The 20900-nt window shown below is 39.1% G+C and overlaps 1 protein-coding gene across 2 annotated transcripts in view; it reads left to right on the top strand.

Annotated features, from left to right (window-relative positions):
• The window catches only part of CNTNAP5 (contactin associated protein family member 5), a 281176-nt gene extending 275269 nt beyond the window's left edge, over positions 1-5907 (top strand). Inside the window, exons 24-25 of one of the 2 annotated variants that reach the window (XR_011337752.1) lie at positions 22-481; positions 5787-5907. Coding sequence is in view for 1 of the 2 variants with exons in the window: in XM_069861390.1 (XP_069717491.1) it covers positions 22-218 (197 nt within the window). In the remaining variant the exon portion in view is untranslated. Of the gene's footprint in view, positions 1-21; positions 3034-5786 lie in introns of those variants that run through there. The other variant, XM_069861390.1, reaches the window with a different exon arrangement.
• Positions 5908-20900: the final 14993 nt, after the last annotated feature.

Genomic DNA, 20900 nt, shown 5'->3' with positions numbered 1-20900 from the left:
TCATTTTTTACCCCTCTTTAGGTGTAATAGCAGTTGTGATATTCATCATCTTTTGCATCATTGCCATCATGAGCAGATTCCTCTATCAGCACAAACAAGCACATCGAAGTAGCCAGACAAAGGAGAAGGAATACCCAGAAAACCTCGAGAGCTCCTTTAAAACTGATATTGACTTGCAGAACACAGTGAGCGAGTGCAAACGGGAATATTTCATATGATGGACAATGCAATCTAACTCTCCTAACGTTCCTTCCTTTCTTCCTTCCTTTTTGCTTTTTGTAATTTTTTTAAAAACATTCATTTTTTGCTAACTTCTTTTTCATTTGGAAATGAACACCCTTCACAGGAAACAACTGACAAAAATCACAGTGCCTCATTCTCTGCACAAGAACCTGGCAGTCACAGATTACTTCTGCAGTTCAAGAAACCTGTTATCACACCCTACACAAAATAAGATCCACATGCACACCTGGTGTCTTCTGTGAGTTCCTGGATGTTGCAAAGTCCCTACATTTATTTGTGTTTTTCTCTGGAGTCATTTAATTCATCACTTTTACACTAGAGCTGAACTATGTAAAGTAGAGGTAAAGTAGCTGAATACATAGCTCTACAGATACCGGGACAGGATAGAGGGAAAGAATGAGACCAAAAAGCCTGATTTCTTTTACAGGCTCTTTTACAATTATCACAAAACCCAGCCGAATTCTCTAATAGTATGAATTGATACGTAACTATTAATTTCAATTGTGTTACGTTAATTTATACCAGGTTGAGAAGCTGGTATGAGGTAAGGAAAAATAGAATTGTCCTCATTAAGCTCCTTCCCCCAACCTCCTTTCCTTTTACTGTAACTTTTAGGCTTATGAGTACTTTTCCAACAATATAAATAAATGTCATTCAATTGCATTTCTTTCATACCCATCTCATAAGGCTGGCTATTGTAGACCCAATACTCTTGCATAACTCTAGCTGAAGCATGGATAACAGTAGCTTGAATTTCCAAGGGTTTTAGGAAGCTGCTAGGATTTAGGAGCTCTATATTTGTCTGAAATGTTAGAAATGAAGCATATACCTGTTCATGCCATATGGAGGAGTATCACATGCTGAAGTTAAACGCTGCTGCTGCTGTGGCAAAGAAAAATCAAAAATAGACAAGAATAAACACAAATAGTTCAATCTTAAGCATAAGTCGCACCTTCTGCCCATTCTTCTCATAAAGAAAAAAATCAACTACTCACACACAACTCGCAAAATTGCGTGAAAGATGATTGATGTTTCCTTTTTGTAGAAATTAGATTATTGTCTCCAAAGCTAAATAGAGAGATGTCTAATGTCATATCTAAAAGGTTAATATTTAATCAACCCTTTCCACAAGGAAGAACATGAGCAAGTTAAAAAGATCCCAAATACTGTACCTTGAATGAATCTTTGGTCCCATTTTTCTAAAGTCTTCTTTCCTGTTTGGGAACAGTAGTGAAAATTTGCGTCCTGATCACTTTACTTGTGCTGCATGGTTTCAGTGTGAGGGTGAAAAAATCATCTTCTCAGGCACAGACATCCTAAGGGTAAGAAATGGAGAAGTGCAGCCAAGGGAAGTTTTTCACACCGTGTTTGTGTCTGTGTGACTTCTGACAAGTGTATAGACTTTGCTGTCAGACATTAAAGTATCTAACAGGAGTTGAATCAATCCAACAGCTAAGAATAAAAAATATTTAGTGCAGTATTTTTGATAAGAATTAATTCAAAACAATTAATTGTACAGTGGAATCTCTTTCTTTGACCCCTACACCCTTCAGTGTTCATCCTGAGGTTTCCACATACTGATTATTTTTACATAGATTAAAATGAAAGAATGACATTATAACCCACAGCTAACTAGAGATGAGGTTGCTCATGCAACAGGTGCTGTTTTTCAAGGCAGTGCATTGCAAAGTTACCTAGCATATTTTGTTGATTAGAGGAGGCACAGACAAGGAAGAATAAATAAATGATAGTTTGAATATGGTGATTCTTCACCAGTTCTTCTGGAAGGCTTTGTGAGAAGTAGCATCAAGTGAAGACAAAGCAATCTTGAAATGATATTGCTCTCACGTAAAGAGGAATATGTGAGGCCAGCCCCATACCCAGAACTCTAGTCGAGCAATTTTATAAAGCGATGTGTAATGAAATAGTTATTATTTGTGCCATTTTCCCTCCACTACAACAGCCCTTTTATCTCATGGTGGCTGTTTGCATGATACATGATTTACCTGAGAGTGTTTCTGCATGATGAAATGTGCAATGAATCATTAGCTATGTTCCCTTTACATTGCTTTATCTTTTGCAGTGACATCCTGGCAAAGCAGCTCTTTTCTCTTTCCCTCCCTCCACCCCCACCCTCCAATAAAGCTGCTCTGCAAGTGTATGGGCTCCTCTGCCCATGTCTGAATCATCTGAAGCGGCTCGTGTAGGAGACATCTCTGAAGTCTTAATGTACTTGATTTGCTTTATGAAGAATGGAATAGTAAGGACAGGGAAGCCCACTGTTGTGTGTTTTTCTCTAGCCACACTAACAGATAAAAATCATCCTTCTGCTTTCCTGCATGTTAGTTTCTAGGAATGCATTTACTATAAAGTCCAACAGTAAAGTGGAAAGCAGTTCCAGCCATTGAGTAGCTAGAAAAGGGGGCTTAGCAATGAAGCAGATTCCTCTCGTTTATCAAGTGACTAAATTACTGTTAGCCATCTTAGGGCCTGGTTCTGTAAGATGTTGAGATTTCAGAAGGGAAGATCAAGTTCCCATCACCGAACGTGGATATTAACATTGCTGCAAAAACTTCAGATACAGCTCAGTCCTGAGCCAGGGGGCAGGTCTAGATAGAATGCTATGTGCCGAGCTGGACCTGGCGAAACAGAGTGATTGGTTTGTTGGTCCATTTTTCCATATCCTAATACAATACAGCCCAGGCGGGTAAGACTCCTTGAAAATTTAGCTCCTTGAAAATTTAGTGTGCATCTGTAGAGAAAGGACAGCACACACATAAATGTATGCATGAGTATACAGAAACACATGCAGCTATACCTATTATTGTAATGAGATGTGAATATTTCTGTGCTACAGGGCTGGACAAATGAACACATTTTTTATGGACTCAGCATTTAAAATCCTATCTTCTAAATCAGAATGTTAATATTCTTCTTATTAATTAGCTCAACATTACTATATGAAGTACTCCAATACTAACTCTTTTTTCTTCCTTTTTTTTTATAATGCCTTCTTCAGTGAGAGCATCTTCTGATCTAGTTCAGTACCAGTTAAAGGCAATTAAAATATTTTTTGAAAAAAAGAGAAGAAATGCAGTTTTGCAAAAATCTGCCAGTGTTAAAATTGCTTTCATTTTCCACAGTTCAAATTAGTCCTTTTTTCCCATCTATTACAAACCATTTCTGCATTTTTTGCTAAAATTGCTCTTTAAATGGGAAGGGTCTTTCTTTTTTCTTTTAGCTATCATCCCAGATAACATTTTTCAGTAAATGTGGAGGATAATACTTTTTATATATAAAATGTCAGTATTTATTTTAATGGAAAACCTGAGAGTATCAAATAATTGTTTGGAGGCATTTGGCTGTTTTAGTTTTTTTCCTTCTCCCAAGGCAAGTTTCTTAACCGAGCTCCTTTTTCTTTCTCTCCTGGTGATATGACATGTAACCTCTAAAAATTATTATTGCAGGGATAGTATTGCAGGCAGGGATTTTAAGGCCACGAAATTTCTATTTAGATACGGATTTAGGCACTGCAAATTCCTGTTTTCCAGAAATGACTTGGCCAATAACAGCCATACTTACAAAGATATTTAGTTGTTCAAAGTCTGAGTTGGATGCCTAGAAGGACTGTCTGAGAGCCTTGGTGTCTGGCTATAGAAAACAAATCAAGGCAGGCTGTCAGAAAGCTAAAGCCCACTAAATTTCAGTGAGACATAGGCTGCCACCTGAGTGAAGTGTGTGCTTTCTAAGGAATTTAGTCTCCTGAGGATGTGGATCAATGCTTCGGTGACTAAACAAGGTGAGCACTTGAATCAAATTAATTTCAGTTGGATTTCTTCTTCTGCCTTGCTGTAAAATGTTTTAAAATACTACTAGACACATAAATTCCTTTGAAAATTGAGTCCCAGTTCTCTTTTGGAAATAAAACATAGGTCGTAAGTAAGTCACTTATGTAGTTAGTAGGAAGTATTTAATATGTTCTTATTCACTTACTAAAGACAAGGCAGTGAGTAAATTTTTAGCATATAAATTTTTTTCTTACTCTTGCCCTAGCACACCACACAGGGTAGATCTGCAGTGAAATAATGCCAAACAAAAGATAGGTTTTTAAGTCACATTGGCTAAACCAGGATTCTTATCTGGGTGAACTAACTGTGAAAATAAGCTATTTAGGGTTTTACTGTTACAAGATTGTGTTAAATCTTGAGATTTCTCTGACATTTAAGTTAAAACTGATTGCTAAAATTCAGACATGAGATGCTTTCTCCCTGCTTTGTTTTACCTGATCAAGCCAGACATAATCCATCCTATTTAGCAGTTACTTAGTTTTCACAGTGGAATCCAAACTCTTATTTTAATGAGATGTTTGCCTATATTAGCGTTTAGCTGGTCACATATTTCACACATTGGGTGAGGAACAATCAATATAGTTTCAGTATGATGAGATTGAGTCCTAGTCCTATGGAAGCACTTGAAGATTGCTTTTATCCAAGTCTTTCGGTTTTGTTTCTTTTTGCATTTGGTTTTACAGACAACCTGTTTTAAACTTGTCATCCATTCCTGTCCTGTGGTCAGCAAGGACAGGGTAAATGTCTCAGACATCCTTTAAGATTAAATGAATACTCTCTAGAGGTGCCTTTTTTCCCTTGGTTATAGAGACAAGTTAGGCTCCTGGCAACAGGTTAGCTAATTCTGGCAGGATTTGCTTACATACAGCAGTCTTGTAGCTCCAGTAGACATGTCTGCAGAGGTCATATAATAGACTCATTTTTTATTGAGATGTCAGCTGGGGTCAAGGAAGGGCACCTTCTTGCATCTAAAGTTACATTAGACATTTCTACGTAGGAAATGCATCCATCTATTTATATCTGAATACATGAAAATGAGATGTCAAAGCACCCATTTGAGTCGATGGCCATCTGATCAGTAATCTGTGGGACTTGGTAGAGGACAGCTCTTCTTTGATTCTGATCTAGATCAAAGATCCATTCATTGTTTTGTGTGGGAGCTTCGACCGATAGCATGCATGTAGACAGATCTACACAGATTTCATAATTTAAAGCTAGTGGATCTCTAAGATGCTCTTCTAGCCTTGCGTGTCTGTTTCCATTTGAGGTGACCTAGAGTTTCTTTGTGGCTCCAATAAGGTTGCAAGTGTCATGTCTGTCATGTCTCATATCTTCTGTCTCCAAGCAGATATGCGTGATACCTGCTGGCTTCTGAAATTAGGCAAATGCCCATCTAGAACCCCTAAATTCTTAACAGGATGTATCCCTGAAAAAAAATCCATCTTTAGAACAAAATCCACCTTCCTTTCCATCAGTGTAGACCAATCAGTTGAAGTGCGTCCTGCCCCCCAGATTAAAGGAGTGTAACAGGAAGCAGGATTTGACCCCTTTGTGCTCCACCATCTCATGCCATTGTTGTTTGTTGCTGTCACCTACACTAAAATTAAAGAAGACCAGTTTCAAGTATTGTTCTGCACTGCCAGCTTTTCACAGACATGAGAGTTCTTTATTTTTTTTTTTTATTTTATTTTTCAGAAAGCAACACTTTGCAAAAGACGAGCTGAGACCTTGTGAGGCTCGTTCTAAGACAACTGCTATTTCAAAGCTTTCGTGTAATGCCTATTTATTAAACAAGCCAAGTGATACAGTTACATCCCTGGAAAACCAAGGGCCTTTTGAGGTTAGTGGGAGGCCTCTTGGTTTAATACAGTTAGAGCTGCACTGTGCTCTTGAGGAGTTTGGGGGTTTTCTTCACAAGTTACTTTTTTCACAGCTTCAAAGCATGATTTGTTTCTTTTGGTTTGATGCTTTCCTGCACTTTCTTTTCCAATGAAAATTTATCTGCATCCCCTTTTGGTATGGGTATCCCCCTCCTCTGTGCTCCTTTTGTACACGAAACTTCTAAACACACACTCTTGAGTCTGAAACAGCTGTTTTCTTTTGTTACTTATTTTGAGTCATGCATATAGGAGTTTGGATATTTATATGTATTGGTATTTATTTTTGTGACCTTTTGCACTAAGTTACTCTGGCAAAAACAAAAACTGGAAAAAAGCACACTTTCTGGTGAACTATTGTAATTTGTAAGCTCGTTGTTTGTAACGTACTGAGTCTACAAGCCGAGCTAAGGAAGGATTAAGGCAACAGTTTGTGTTGACAGTGTCACTCCATACCCAGTTCACCTCTGTTTCCTTTTTCTCTCCTTTTTTCTTTAACATGTGGATCTATCAAATTGTTGGTAGGACACAGAGGAATTTGTGTTATGATTCTAACTAAGATTATGATTTTTCTCCTCAAAGTCACAGAAACTAGATATTTGAAGAAATTGCATGATTTTAAAATTGTCAGCCAGGTGTTCAGCTAGAGCAGAAACTTTACTGTGAAGATGTAGTCACCTAGAGGTGGTAACCTGTAAGGGGGAATGGGGACATTAACTCTCAAATTAAAACTGTGATGAAGCAGTGTAGGAGGCAAAAGAATGGTTATGCTCTTGGAAACCATGCATGGTAACTATCAGGTGAATATGAGCGTTTCAGGTCTTTTCCCATGATTCATTTTTGCCATGGAATGAATCACTAGTTAGCCTGCCAACGCATAGTCTTAATTGTCCTGATGATCTGCAAAGCATCATTAGAGATGTGCTTCAAACATGGGAGAGGATTTCAAACCTCTGGCTGGTACTAACCTGAGTTTCTCCAGTTAGATCACTGGAGCTCTCCCTGATGCCCCAAAGATAAATTTTCTCAAACAATTTAACATTTAATGAAATGTTGGGTCAGTACAACAGATGATCCAAAGAATGGTATTTGCTTAAAGACTCTCCTTTCCACATCCCTTCCTCACTTCGGATACTTGTGGCAGCTTATTTCTAAACTACTGACTGCTTCTTGATATGCTTATTACTCTCCATGGATTTAAATCTCACAACCCTGAAGAGAGTCCATCTGATATGGTTTCTATGCAGGAAATTATTTACTTGCTTTTGCATGCCATACCCTTTACAGTTCCTTCTTACATCATTTAAGCAAACCATTTTCTGATGTGGTTTGTCATTACTGCCCATGCTGAGCACACATATCGTTAAGAATGAAAACTGATTGCTTCTGAGGTAAAGTTTAAGTAAAACCAGTTGCAGCCTCACATCCCACGCGCAACACAGAGGAGTACTCTGACACCCAAGCCCACTCCCTGAAATTTCAGGTAAAGGTTTAGAGAGCAAGCAGGTACGTGTTTTTTTCAGGCATCCAGACATATCTACTCTGTAAGTTTTGCAAATGAAATGTTTAACATAGACCATTATATCTAAAAGACAGTGCAAAGCTGGCCTGCTTTGAAACCCCCTTTGTGAAAGAATCAGAGCCAGCTTCAGAAACTCCTCGTAATACTGTTGAGGTCACTGTAGATAGATCACAGATGAATTTAGCCTCTGATTGCCCTAGACAAGGGCAGTGATGATTTCCTGCAAACTGAGGCTGACAGATACGAATTCAAGTCAGGACCTTATATTTGTCATCCCCTACTGCTGTCAAGAGGAGTTGCATTCACTGCAATTATGTGTGTCTTCTAGCAGAACTGTGGATAAAACTTGGGATAAAGCAATGAACTTCAGCTCCACTTAAACCCATGACATGACTTAAGTCACCTTCAGGAGTTTCTGGAAATATTTGTAGGGGGAAAGATGGTCCGTGGATGGTATGCTGTCTTCTAACTTGGGAGCTCACCCACGAATTTTGAAAGGATTTTATAGGCTTTTAATGGAGTCCACCCATGGGTGGAATGTAGTAAACTGTGTCCTACTTGAAAAATGAAGGCACCCTAAAGAGAAAATAAAACCAAAACCACCAGCTTCACAGGCTCTGAAAGCTGGCTGAGATTAAATAACTTATAATAATAAAAACTTGATTCTTTCTATAGATGAGCCCTTCATCAGTCATTTTACTTTGTTCTACTCAAATTATCTTATATAAATCTCCCAGGATGCTGCTCATTTCAATAGCAAAGCAAGAAAAAAAAAAACAAAACAAAACTTGTTTTCTTTTAATGGTTTGTCCAAGGGTAATGCAAGAGTTTCTCAGTTACCATAAAAAGCAAATCAGAGACTTAGATTATTGTTCTTTCACTATCTGGTTTTCTAAAGAGAATGTCACAGGACGTTGCCTCAGTCCAAGTCAGTTTTGTAGACAATGTAACATGTCTTAATACACTGTTCGGGGACTGAAAAAATTTAGCCTTAGCTTCTTTTGTTTTCTATGGTTACTGTTGTACAGAAGAAAAACTTAAACTGTAAATAATGTATATTTAATAAAAAGAGACTTTTTGTATGATTTTGTGTGGAAGACAAATGCCGACCTCTGTGTTTTATTTTATCTTATAGCTGAATGCACATTGAAAGGTGCTGATTGAGAGAAAACTAGTTTTCAGGCATTTACGTGTTAACTCTAAGCCAACAGATCTCACTGAATAATATTATAATAAATGCTGAAGTGTCCACAGCCTAGATCTAGCAATTTCAGCTACTGCTAAAAGTTATTCTCAAAGGATATCACCCACATTCCTAACATAAGGGGTTAATACCAATTTGCAGCACCTGTCCTGGGCTGCCTGTGGGGTTAGAAGTCACGTCGGGTGGTGTGTTTTAGTTCTGGTTACAAAACATGCATAGTCATAGCTCTACAGCTTTCCAGGTACCCATGCACACACACATACATGCACATCTGCACTCTTCGCAGTCTGCCGTGCATAAACAAGTGTGGCCTGCTATATCCATGTGTCCCTTTGTGCAGCAACCACAATTCTGGCTGTCACAGAGATCACACGTGCACACTGCCACCTTCAGACACATCCCTGGAGGGAAAAAACTGGAGGTGGCTCAGTCTGTGATTCTGCCTTGGCTTTATGCTGTCAGTCTCACTGATTATTCCCCCAGCCTGTGGAAGCAGCACAGTTTTCACAACTCCTTTGAAAGTCACAGTCTTCGATACTATCAGCCAAGAACCAGTAAACAGATAGCAGATAGCAAATAGAAAATAGCTAGTCCTATTTAAGTACAAAAAGGAGGATTCTTTCAAGAGTTGCATGGGCTTGCATTTGGCACAACCCCCATCCCAGACTTCTAGGGTTTATGCTTTCGGTTTCAGTCAGCCAAAGACTTACATTAGCAGAAGAGATGTGAGCCTCATAATCTTAGGAATTTCTCCATGAATTCTGGTTTTGCCCCTCCATTTCTGGATGGGCTGCCATTTACAACAGTCCAAGTCCACAACCAGCCATGCAGCATGCAGACACAGAAGCCGTCTTACCCAACAGCACAGTCCAGGTATCCCCTTGTTCCTAGTGAGGGTGGGAGAAAGGTGTTAGTTGTCACTTGACTTAGCAGAAACTTCAGGTAGCAATGATCCCATATCAAGTTGTTTTGCTTAGAAGAAAGCGAGCAAGTAAGAGCAATATCTATATCAATCTTCCAACCTTCCTTCTTCGTAGCTAATACAGTGGGAGCAGTATCCTTACAAAGGCTTGTAAGGACTGCGCTGACTCCTACAATTTTAGGTTTGATCCAGCCCTTGGGAATTAAGCTCGTGTAGTTTACATTCTGGAAATGTCACTGTGACTTGTCTTCTGTTTTTCTGAGCGGAAAGAGATTTTTTTTTTCTTCTTTAACTCCTTAGGTGGCTGCTTTAGCATCTGCTATTATTTTGGTTTTTTAAATTTATTATGCTTTTTTTTTTCCTCAGCTCTCATGTGACGAGTTAAAGACATTGTTCCATAGGTTGCATTAAAGAATTGCACCACTGTAATGGAAACGTATATATCCATTTGTCGGCCTGGCAAAATATAATTAATTGCAATTTATGACTAGTTAGCAATGTCTGGAAGAGAAGACAAGATACCATGGCAGGGTGTCATCAAATCTCCCTCTTCTCCAGCACCTGCCGTCTTTTCCTATCAGGCAGAAGTAAAAAAAAATGCCTCTTTTGCGGCATCCACATGGGTAGGAAGTGTCTTATGTTAAAGCTTTGTTCCTTCAACCAAAGGCCCATTGGCAAATGCATACAGGGAAATACCACTAAGTGAGCACTGCTGTGAAAGAAATGCAGGAGTGCCCTGCTACAGTTAACTGCGTTATGGTTTTTAGCTTTTTTCCCCACAGCATGAGTACTAGGCTGCTGCAGTCAGTGCCTATTAGCCTAGCAAGAAATCATAAAAAGCAGCCATACAAGGTCATATTGTTCCCCCAACCACCCATGCTGGTGATGTCGTATTTAACTTCTCTTAGCTTGAGACCATTGCTCCTTCTTTCTCAAAGCCTAAGGTAAATAGCCTCTGCCTCATTTTAAGCCCATTACAGCTTGTCCTGTTCCCAAGAGAATGGAAAGAACAGCTCAATCCCTTTCTGTCATGCAGAAGCCCTTTTTCTCTGTTTAACTGCTATCTTATTCCTTGAACTCCCCACACTCTTCACCTTTCCTTGTTTTCACACAAACCAGCCCCACTTCCCTTACATTTTTTCTTGCATTTTTAACAGAAAAATATATACAATAGTACAATATACTGTACAATCACAGGAAGCAGCCTGATAACAATTAATGCTTAATTTTATCTGTTGGGGTATGAGAATTCACTAGCATAATTATCTATAGAAGACATTTTTCTCCTCCTCCCAATTTATTTTCCTCAGTCCTACTCCTTGCACCTTTTCCTAACAAAATGTCATCAGACCTCTGCAGTGATGGGGCCAAGCCATGTTACAAAGCCATAACGCTGATGGGCACTGATACATTTAGAGTCAGCTACAAGCAGCGCACACACAGCAACTATTATTGTGGCAAGAAATCCACTCTGTGATATATTACAGTCCTTCTGCCTTGTTAGGAGGTACAAAGGGGCAGCCAGTTGTGCAAAAGACCAATTCTTAGTTCATTCTCACTTTGTCAAGGTGTTGGGCAATAGGAAATTAGGAACTGACATGTCTGGCAGAAGATTTCTGCTTTATCCCTTGCTTAATAAGACCATGTCTAATTACAAGATGGCTGCTGGGTCTCTGCCACTGCTACGCTACTGTTGCAGAGGAAAAAAAAAATCTTTAATGTGGAAAGGAAGCAGAGATTTTGTATGTTACAAGCTTCACTGCAAAATAACGTGTAATAAACAGGACAGAGCAGGATATGGACAGGATCTGCTGGAGAGAACATGGGGATGATCAATGTGTGAAAGACAACAAGCTGCTACATAACAAATGAAAGATTTGGCATGAAATAGTTATGCATCAATAACCTAAGTTAGCAGTCTTCTAGCAAGTTAATATGGCTAGAATGAAACACTTCTTCCTGAATGAGATTGTGTTCTTAAGAAGAGTATTGGCCTTGGGCTAGGAAGATGAGTGATAACAAAACGAGTGAAACATGCAACAAAGTTTTTAATTCCATATGGAAATCAGTTTCTTTAATGGCTTCTCTAAGTCACAGTAAGCCATGGTAAACAATCACGTAGGCAGGACTGCAGAACTTCTCTGCCCTAGGATACATCTGAGAGCATGTGTGTGCTGTCTTCTACAGGTAGGATATGGCTTAGATTTATGCAAAAACTGATTAAGACCCACAATTGAGGGCTGGGTTTAGGTATATATAAACACTGACCCCAGAATTCCCTGTTCACACCCAAGTATAAGGTGTGAATTTCAGGCTCTTTCTCTGATCTTGGAGCAGAGAGCAGCTGCCTTGCAAGACATCAGCTTTATTTCCTACTACATCCAGTGCCCAGGATGGAGAAGCGCTTCAGCTCATTATGGTTAAGGAAAAATCTTTCTTCATTTGTTCACCCTATCCTCCTAAAAGGCTGAAAGGCTGGTGTGAAAATGGGTGTATACCTTCTTCCCACTGGGAAGAGACCGTTTAAAAAGTGATGTGGAACAGATGATGTTGTTTCTTTGCCCACCCCGCCCAACATTGCCAAGAGTTCAATAAACAGTGCAGTAAGAAAGCTACTACAGAAGGAAAGGATTCTTTTCATTTTCCAGAGCAGACTGCTGTGCAAGACCCATATAGTCTGATCCAGAGTCTCCTCAGCATCAACAAGTTAAAGAAACTGTAACTAAAAAGGAGAAGCTGTTAAAGCAGCTCTACCTATACGTTAAGGCAGGAGATACTCCTGCAATCTAAAACCTATCACTTCACTATGAGATACCACTGTGAGAAAGAATCAGTTGCTCCTCAGGATCAACATTGCTTTCTATCTACATAGACACATAACACACACACAGAGAGACATATGCACATGCGGATAAAATACATACAAATGTGTGTATGCATATATGCATACACAGGGTGGGGAGTATTAAAATATATATGTATTTATAAACATATGCATTTATGTGTATAAATACATATGCCCCTATGTCCCCTCTGGCATAGGCTTCCACATTTCAGACAGCGGAAAGCTCCCAATCCCTGTTTCCATAGAATAAGATTTCTCCCTTCATAGTAGGAGGATCTGGGTTTGCTGAGGCAAAAGAAGTGATGTACAGCTTCATGCCTGTTATCCCATGCAGTATTTAAAAGTCTGAATTCCTCTTGCTGCCTGACACAAAAAAAGCCACAAGGCTCATGTGTTTGGGACCACGGCTCACGTGCTGAGCTGCTGATCCAAATGCAAAAAGGTGAAGGAAAACACTGTTGTGATCTTAAAAATCTCATCTCTGATGAGGAACTGCAGCTCAGGACAGTAAACCATGGCCTTACACTGGCAGGAATGTATTTTTCTGGAATGACAGTGACATTCAGTTGCTTCTGCCACAGCCTAGACTATTTATGTGGCACTTGTCAATATAAGCAATGCTTAGCATGGAGGCTGCTTTATAGCTAAGTGACACCTGAGATCAGTATGGTGGATGCCTAAAGACATCGAAAAGCATCTTCATGATGACAATAATAAGGATAATTAGTGAATGTATTATGATCAACTAAGACAGGAGATAAAAAGCCACAGATTGGCCAATACACATATATGGTGGTTTTTTAAAGAAGTTCCTTTATATTTGCTTCAGCTTCTATCTTCTCTGTGCCTGTTGTGACTCTAGCAAGGTTGCTGTGCACTGGTGAGATTATGTTAATGCAATTAAAATAACTAATAAAAGACAATAATTGATAACAATATTTATTTCTGTTATGAAATATTACTATTTAAAAAAAACTAAAAAATCACCCAACTTATAATTTTTGAGGGAAAGGTCAAACAGCTCAAGAAAAAGAACTGAATAGCAGCTTCATTACAAAACTGTCAATGATTATGCATATTTTTTTAGTGCTTTGCAAGGATTTGTCATTAAGCGGGCAGCTCCATGAGAAAGACTGTGGAAATGTTCTTCAAAGAGAGCAGTAGCTCTCTGAAACACATCAAGTAACTACAAAACAGGTTCCTGCTGTCATTGGAGCCAGCAGGTCCAGCGGCAAGACAGTCTTTTGTAGATAAGGGAACTCTGAAAGGGAGCCTAATCAGAGGAGAATTGGATGCTCCTGAGCACAGGCATGCTGCAATTTCTGAGGGGTAATGGGTATCCCTAGCTCTATGGACACTGCTATTCCACTGCAGTAATAGCAGGCTTGGGTTTCGGGGAGCGCCTACAGAAAGTATTTCCCAGGATGGAAAGCGGGAAACATTCACAGCAGCACCAGGTATATGTACCAAGGAAACATTTTCTGGATCTGAAGCTGCATTTAAAGTGGATTTTCTGGGTAATGATTATATTTTGGGCCCAGTCTATCAATGTATTCATGTAAACTAAAATACAGAAGCTTTTGCTACCTTTGTAGGGAATTAATTAGATTTGAATATGCATTAGATTTGACAGTGGTCTCATAAAATGCTAAAATTTTGTTAAAAGGCTTTTGATTGACTGAATATTTTTGAGGCTTTATGCATTTGGGGCCCAGATCTGCATGATGTTGTCTCATATATTGACATTCACAATCTTGTGCCAAAAACCTGTCAATGTTTGCTGGTCTCAGACTAAAGCTTCTGTTTGTTGGGTCAGTTCTTAAAGTCTAGTACAGGAAAATGTCTCTGGAGAAATATTATGAACTTGTGGGTTGCCGAAATACAAAGATGATATTACAGGCTTGTCCTTGCCTCAAAACAAAACCATGTTGTACACACTATTAAAAGAGTTGCAGAACCAGGACTAAAAAGAAATATTCAAGCACAAGGATTTGGATCAGAGCAACTTCCAGAAATGCTCAGAAAAGTTTAAATTTAAAGTTCCAATATTGCACTAAGTTAAACTTCTGGGGCATGATCGGTGGGTAGGAACCACACAATCATACTGTTTGCGTCCATGGGCTTTTGGGTGCTCAGCACCACAAAAGATCCTGATGCTGAATTTGCAAAAAAACATTAGTTTCATTATCAGTGAAACTACTTTACAGATTCTATACTATGCATAATCAGAAAAAAAAAGGCTTTTACATGTAGCAAACATATCACACGTATTTTGAAGTAGTTCTTATATACATGCACTCTCTCTGCTACTTTCTTGCAAGATATACCAAAATACCCAGGCAGAAAGTGCAAATATAAACTTACAACATTTGTAGGCATATAAGGATGGGAAGAAAAGTCAGGACTAGAAAGGACTTGTCTGTTGAGAAAGTAACTACGCCTACCAACGATAGATAAAAAGGCCAGCAAAAGAGTCTTTCTAATGATTAAATATAAAGTCATGCCTTTCTAAGGTGAGACACTGTTAAAGATCTGCTTATGAGGTTGAATGTTAGCCTGATTGTTTGACAAGGGTATGGTTCAGCTTCAGGTTGAGGTACTTAATTTAGGGGTTCAATTCACTTTCTTAAAGTACATTTCTAGTGCCATTTGCCATACCCAACACAAACATATGGCTGGCAAACGCGACAGAAGACATCTTACAAGAGATTGGAAGAGCAGATAGAGAAGAAGTAGCTTATCCAAAAATGTCTACAACACCACCAGATGCCAGTATTTATGCAATGAGATTTTACACTTAACTCACTTGTCAATGCATAAATGTAGGTGTTCTGCTGTGCAATCTGAATTCCCCTCAATGCACTGTCAAGCTGCAACAACTGCGTGTGCGTGTATGTGTGTTTGTGTGTACGCACATGAACACATGCACACACAGCACATACATTGCAAACTTAAACACAACATACCTTTGCCTACTTTCAAAACACAATCTCCTGCGGTGTGCATAGCTTTGCAGTGCAAGTGCCCGTTTTAATCAAATCTGTACATTTTCACACACAGGCACAAAATCCAGTGAAGTCTCAAATCTGTCAGATAACCCTCTGACTTATTGAACAGCATGAAATCTGGATGAAGTTTCCTTTTATATTCTCAGTGGAAAAGGCTGAGAAGGAAGGAAAACAGGCTTGCTGCTTAGCATCTGCACCTTAGGGGCAAAAAAACAAATTTCAAAGGGGAACTGCCAGAAGGCAGATTTCTCAGAGGTAAAGCGATAAGGGAGCAGTTCATGTTTAAAGAGACATTGGGCTAAAAATAATCAGCATAGTTAAAAAAATACTGAAGAGAAAATGTTCACCACACACAGGCTGTAGCTCTGGACATTCAAGTGAAACTGTAAAGATGACTGCTTTTCAGATTACTTGCATCTGGGCTGTCAGGACACACTGACATTTCAGCTCAAAACTGTGCCCTGCCTTACTTCCCGCCCCACCCTGTTGCTACACGTGTGCTCCAGGAGCCTTTAAAATGTTCATCATTATCAGAGTCAAAGTCTCTAGAAAATCAGCAGGAATTTTTCCACTGGCTTCAACAGGTCAAAACTATCTTTTGAGTGAGTCAGAGGGGAGCTCTACTTTTCCTATCCGTATTGTGCCGGTGGCTTTCCTATCATCAGCCAAAATCTTCAAAGTCCAACTGATCTCTTTCAGCATCTTCACATTTTTACAGCATACTCCCATCCAAAGTACTTTAATAATGCTTTTCTGGAGATACTATGTTAGATTTTTTTTAATTATCATTATGTTTATGTTTATGGTTTGGGATTTTTTTTTTTTTTAGTTTTGATATACTTCTGCTGCTAAATTGGTGTTTTACCTTTCTCCACTGAACCAAAAGGTCTTTCCACTAGTTTGCACTACAGACCAAGCACTTCAGAACAAATTATACCATAAAATTTCTACATAGTTCAGTGGAATTATGCTAGCAAAGAATTACCTACTCGCCCTTCACCTCATTAGCATCTTTATAGTACAGTTAACTAATGCAATGTCTGGGCCAAATTCACTAGTTGCTATTAAGGACTAGATCACCTTGAGAGCTCTGCATTTATATCATTAGAAATCTGGTGAAATTTAAGGCTACTCAGAAAGGAATCAAGCTCAAAATTTCTACTGATTAAAGCTGAGTTATGCTTTGTAGCTCTCTGACAGACTTCTGGCTGAAAGAAAACAACATATAATAATAAACTATTTTCTACCTTCTGCATTTGCTTATCCCTAAGGACCTGGGAGAAATCTGGTTTGCTTTTTTTTTTTTTTGTTGTTTCTTTTTTTTTTTTCTTTCCCCTAAGTCCCTAAAGCATTAATTAACTGCTTGTATTTTTCTCCACCAAATAATAGATAGTGAGGCAGTTTGTTAACCCAACTAGAGCACTATCCCAGAACCAGCATCCCTTGTTATTAATACACAGCTTCCTTGGGATTACAGTTACTGTTTTACCTTCCAAACCATTACCACAATATCTCATCAGGAATTTCCCCAGACAATTTCTTAGCTTATGCACAGATTTGTTTTTTGAAGGATTATCACTTTTTCAGCTTTGTATAGCCTTGTGATTCTGTTGAATGGTAACCAGATGTCCTCTGAAGGCTGAGAACTGTCTTGCACTGCAAAACACATGCTTTCTTGCCCTCATCCTCCAAAGAGATGTCCAGTTCTCTCTGTTTGCTTATTTCTGCAGTTATTCATTTTTACTTCTACAGTTATTAATTTGTCTACTTCATCTATTCAATCTGTGTTCAAAGGTCAACTAGATCTAAATAAGATTCCTCTCCCTTTCTCTCCTCCATACCTCTCTCTCCATCTACCTTTCACCTCTCTGCAAGGCAAAGGCTTTAAATCATATAAAATATTTTAGGGCTTGCTTCCTGTGGGAGGTTAAATTAGATGATCTAATCTCTCTTCAGGATTTAAATTACATGAATGCAGAAATAAGTGACATCGTATCATTACCCCTGAAATCTGTTCACTGACTCACTATGTAACTTGGGCAAAATGTTTAGTATCTGTTCCTACAGAAGCTGAAGTGAGTAGGAATACTACCTGTTTCCAGGAGTAGAAGACCAGTTTCTTCACCCCTCAAGAATCTCTGTAGGAACTTGATTCATGGAAATATTCTCACTGATATAATTATGTTTGAACTAATACTCTAAGACATTATAAAAGGGAAATCCATGTTTGAGTCACCCAGATTGGCTGCAAGGTTTCAGAAAGTAGTGTTGCTGAAGTCACATGGGAAAAAGTTTATAGAAAACAAATGTCAATTGGGGTAATAATAAGAATTCTGGAGGCAGTTTTAATGGAAAAACATTGATTTATTTGCATATAAACAATTTGCAGAAATGTGAAGATTTTGTCAACATTTTCTTGAGTAATTTATTCAAGATCTTCTACACAGTATGAAATATGCCGTATTAATAAGGCTGGAAAGGGGCATTCAGATCTATTATATTATGTGGCAATGGAGTAAAGGTGAATTTTATTGCAACTATGTGAAAGTAAAAGAAAAACCTCAAAAACACTGTGCATTTGTTTTGTGATAAGTTGTTAAAAATGTTATTCAGGTGCTCAGTTGCGATGAAAAGGCCCTTTGCAATGCCAGCCTTTCTGGGGGACACAATTTTGCCCATTACTCTGGCAAAGTGCTAGCAGAATTTCTTTCTCACATTAAAGCACGCTGTTTGCCTCCATCTACAGCTCTGAGGTCCCTTGTGGCAGAGTTGCTAGGAAAATCATAAGTCACAGCTATGAAAAATTACATAAATTCTGTAAACACACACCTGATATTTTTCTCTCGGTTTCTGTTGGTTTGAGGGTTTTTTTGTTTTCAGTCACAATAAATATGTCCTGCCTCGCCTTTGTTGTATGAAGGAACAGTTGGCTATTGGCTAACATTCAACTTGCTGCACTTCTGTAGTGCAGAAATAGCGTCAAATCCAAAACCTGGGCAAGCTAACTTATAATCCTTTCAGCATTACAGCACTGGTGTCAGAGCTTTGAAGAAATTGTAGGGACTGGGTTAACAAGGGCAGGAGTCTTTTTGCTACCTTTAAAATAAGCGACTCAGAGCAGTAAACCAGATCATGCCCTATAGCAGGTACTTTCCCAGGAGCCACTGAAGCATTGCCCCATGTGTTTCACTGTAGGATATCTGTGATCTCTTCAAATGGCAGCATGAAGCATGTGAAGGAGGTAAAAATGCTTCAGTGTTGATTCCCACCACCATCAATATTCTTAATTTAATGCTTTTTAGCTGTCACCTCTCTCTAAAGACCATCTTCTGCTCGCATTACCTTTCCTGTGCAGTGTTTTCCTGCAAAAGCTGGTGGGCATGACTTGACCAAAAGGGGAGGAAACACAAGTGCAAAGAGGGGGAGCTTCAAGGGAGGTCCCATCATCCAGGTGTATCTTCTCCTAAAGTTTCTAAGCGCCAAAGAAGAACATTGCCAGTCTTTCAAGAGTCATAAGAGGATCTCTGCTTTGGAAGGAAATATGAAGGGTCAAATTTTTCCAGGGTGTATTGAAAAAGGGACAGTGTCTTTCCTTCTGCTGTAAGAAATTACAGGTCATCACATTACTACGTTTTTACTTTAAGATTGTCATGCCCCAACTGTTATCCCTGACCAGCTGGAGACAGAAATCAACCATCTTTCCTTCAAATGAATAGTGACGTTCTTCTGCCTGGACTGTCACAGGGAGTCTCAACACAGAGGAAGAAGGACTCATGGCCACGCGTTAGCTTCTTGGCTTGGTACACAGCTGGCCCAGGCTGCCTGTCATGTAACATTTGGGGTCATACAACTTAGCTTTCTTGCCATATGCTAGATGTGTGCCTGCCCATTTTGCAAAGCACAGCTGTTTCCCCTCATTCTGAGTAGCTCACCTTTTAGTATTGAGAAAAAACCCACAAGATCTGTAAGCAAAAGCGATGCTGCCTAACAGGACCACCCACCCCAGCTGCAGGTGACTCTGAACTGGCAAGCACAGCTGCCTCCAGACCAGGAGATTCCTGTGAGGCGGCTTCTGTTTGGAATGTTCTGAAAAGATCTAGCGACTAAATACCATCCCGGTGCACAAGACGAGTGTTTATTACACCACAAAGCCCAGGAGCAGCACTGCGTATTCTCAAGCGCCATCTACTGGTAATTTACCTGTAAACTACTTAGACCTGTTCAAACCCCCTTTATTTTGGCATTTGGCAGCGTGTTTTCTTAATATTTTGTTGTTCCTGTGAGTTTCAAGAAAACATACATCCGTGTATAAGGCAGGAAAAGAGACATCCCCCTCTGCCATGTGGGGAAAGACAGCTCCTAGAACCGTCTCTAGGAAAAGCTTTAGCCAGTTTACATTAGATTAGAGCAGAGAATTCCATCAGAACATACAAAGCCAGACAAAACTGGGCTTGATTCATTCTTCTGCTTGTGGAACTGCTTGATTCAATTTCTTCACCCATGTAAGGAAAAGTCTTGAAACGCTACAAGCATATTCAGTAAACCAAGACCTTCTAGATCATGTAAGTAAACCCCCAGAGTCTGCGAGACTGTTTTCTGCAAAAGCTCTCTAAATGTTGTATTTCTCTTAACAAAGAGTGGAGTAAAATGCTTTTATTGGCTGACTGTTATTCTCTATCATTTTCATAAGCAAAACTAATTTTAAAATTATATAATATTCAGTTTTAATCAAAACTGTTTCTTTCACCTTTTTTTTCTAGCTCTCTTTCCTCCATTTTTTAGGTTTAGGAAGAAATTTTTCTTCTTTTCTGTCAAAAAATTGTTGAATTTCAAGCACATTTGCTAAAATTCTTGATATTTACTTGAAGGATAACTACTTACTAGGAAGAGCACAAACAAATATATCTTCAAGGTACTTCTGCACATCCACAGTTCTGAAAAAGTGCTTTGGAGTTATTACCCAGACTCTCTCACATGGAAACTTTCATATGCTGAAGTTGCTCACACCATGGACTGAAACGTTAAGAGCCTCAGTGGCAGGTGTCTCAGAAGTCATTATGATAATGCATTCCTAATTTCTGAAGACTAACTTCTTCCTGGCAGAAATCATCTTACATGATATTACTGACCCATATGTAACGTGTTAGTAGTGTTTACCACCATTACCAATTAATAATGGCCCTTAATAGATGGGCAACATCTAGTGTGTTTCATCCACCCACAGTTCTCAGAGTGATCAGGAGACTGATTTCTTCAGAGGACCAAAAATATTACACAATTTCCTCCCCCTCAGCAATAACAGGCATGGAAGTAGTTTAAAATAGAAAGGAACAACGCCCTGCCCAGCAGTCATAATGTCTGCAGGCACTGTCTGTGAAACATGGTTTGAAGCATCCCTTTGATATTCTTGAACAGCAAATCACATCCTTAT

Source organism: Phaenicophaeus curvirostris, chromosome 7 (genome assembly GCF_032191515.1).
Source record: "Phaenicophaeus curvirostris isolate KB17595 chromosome 7, BPBGC_Pcur_1.0, whole genome shotgun sequence".
Taxonomy (NCBI): domain Eukaryota; kingdom Metazoa; phylum Chordata; class Aves; order Cuculiformes; family Cuculidae; genus Phaenicophaeus; species Phaenicophaeus curvirostris.
This window is presented reverse-complemented; position numbering and strand designations above follow the sequence as displayed.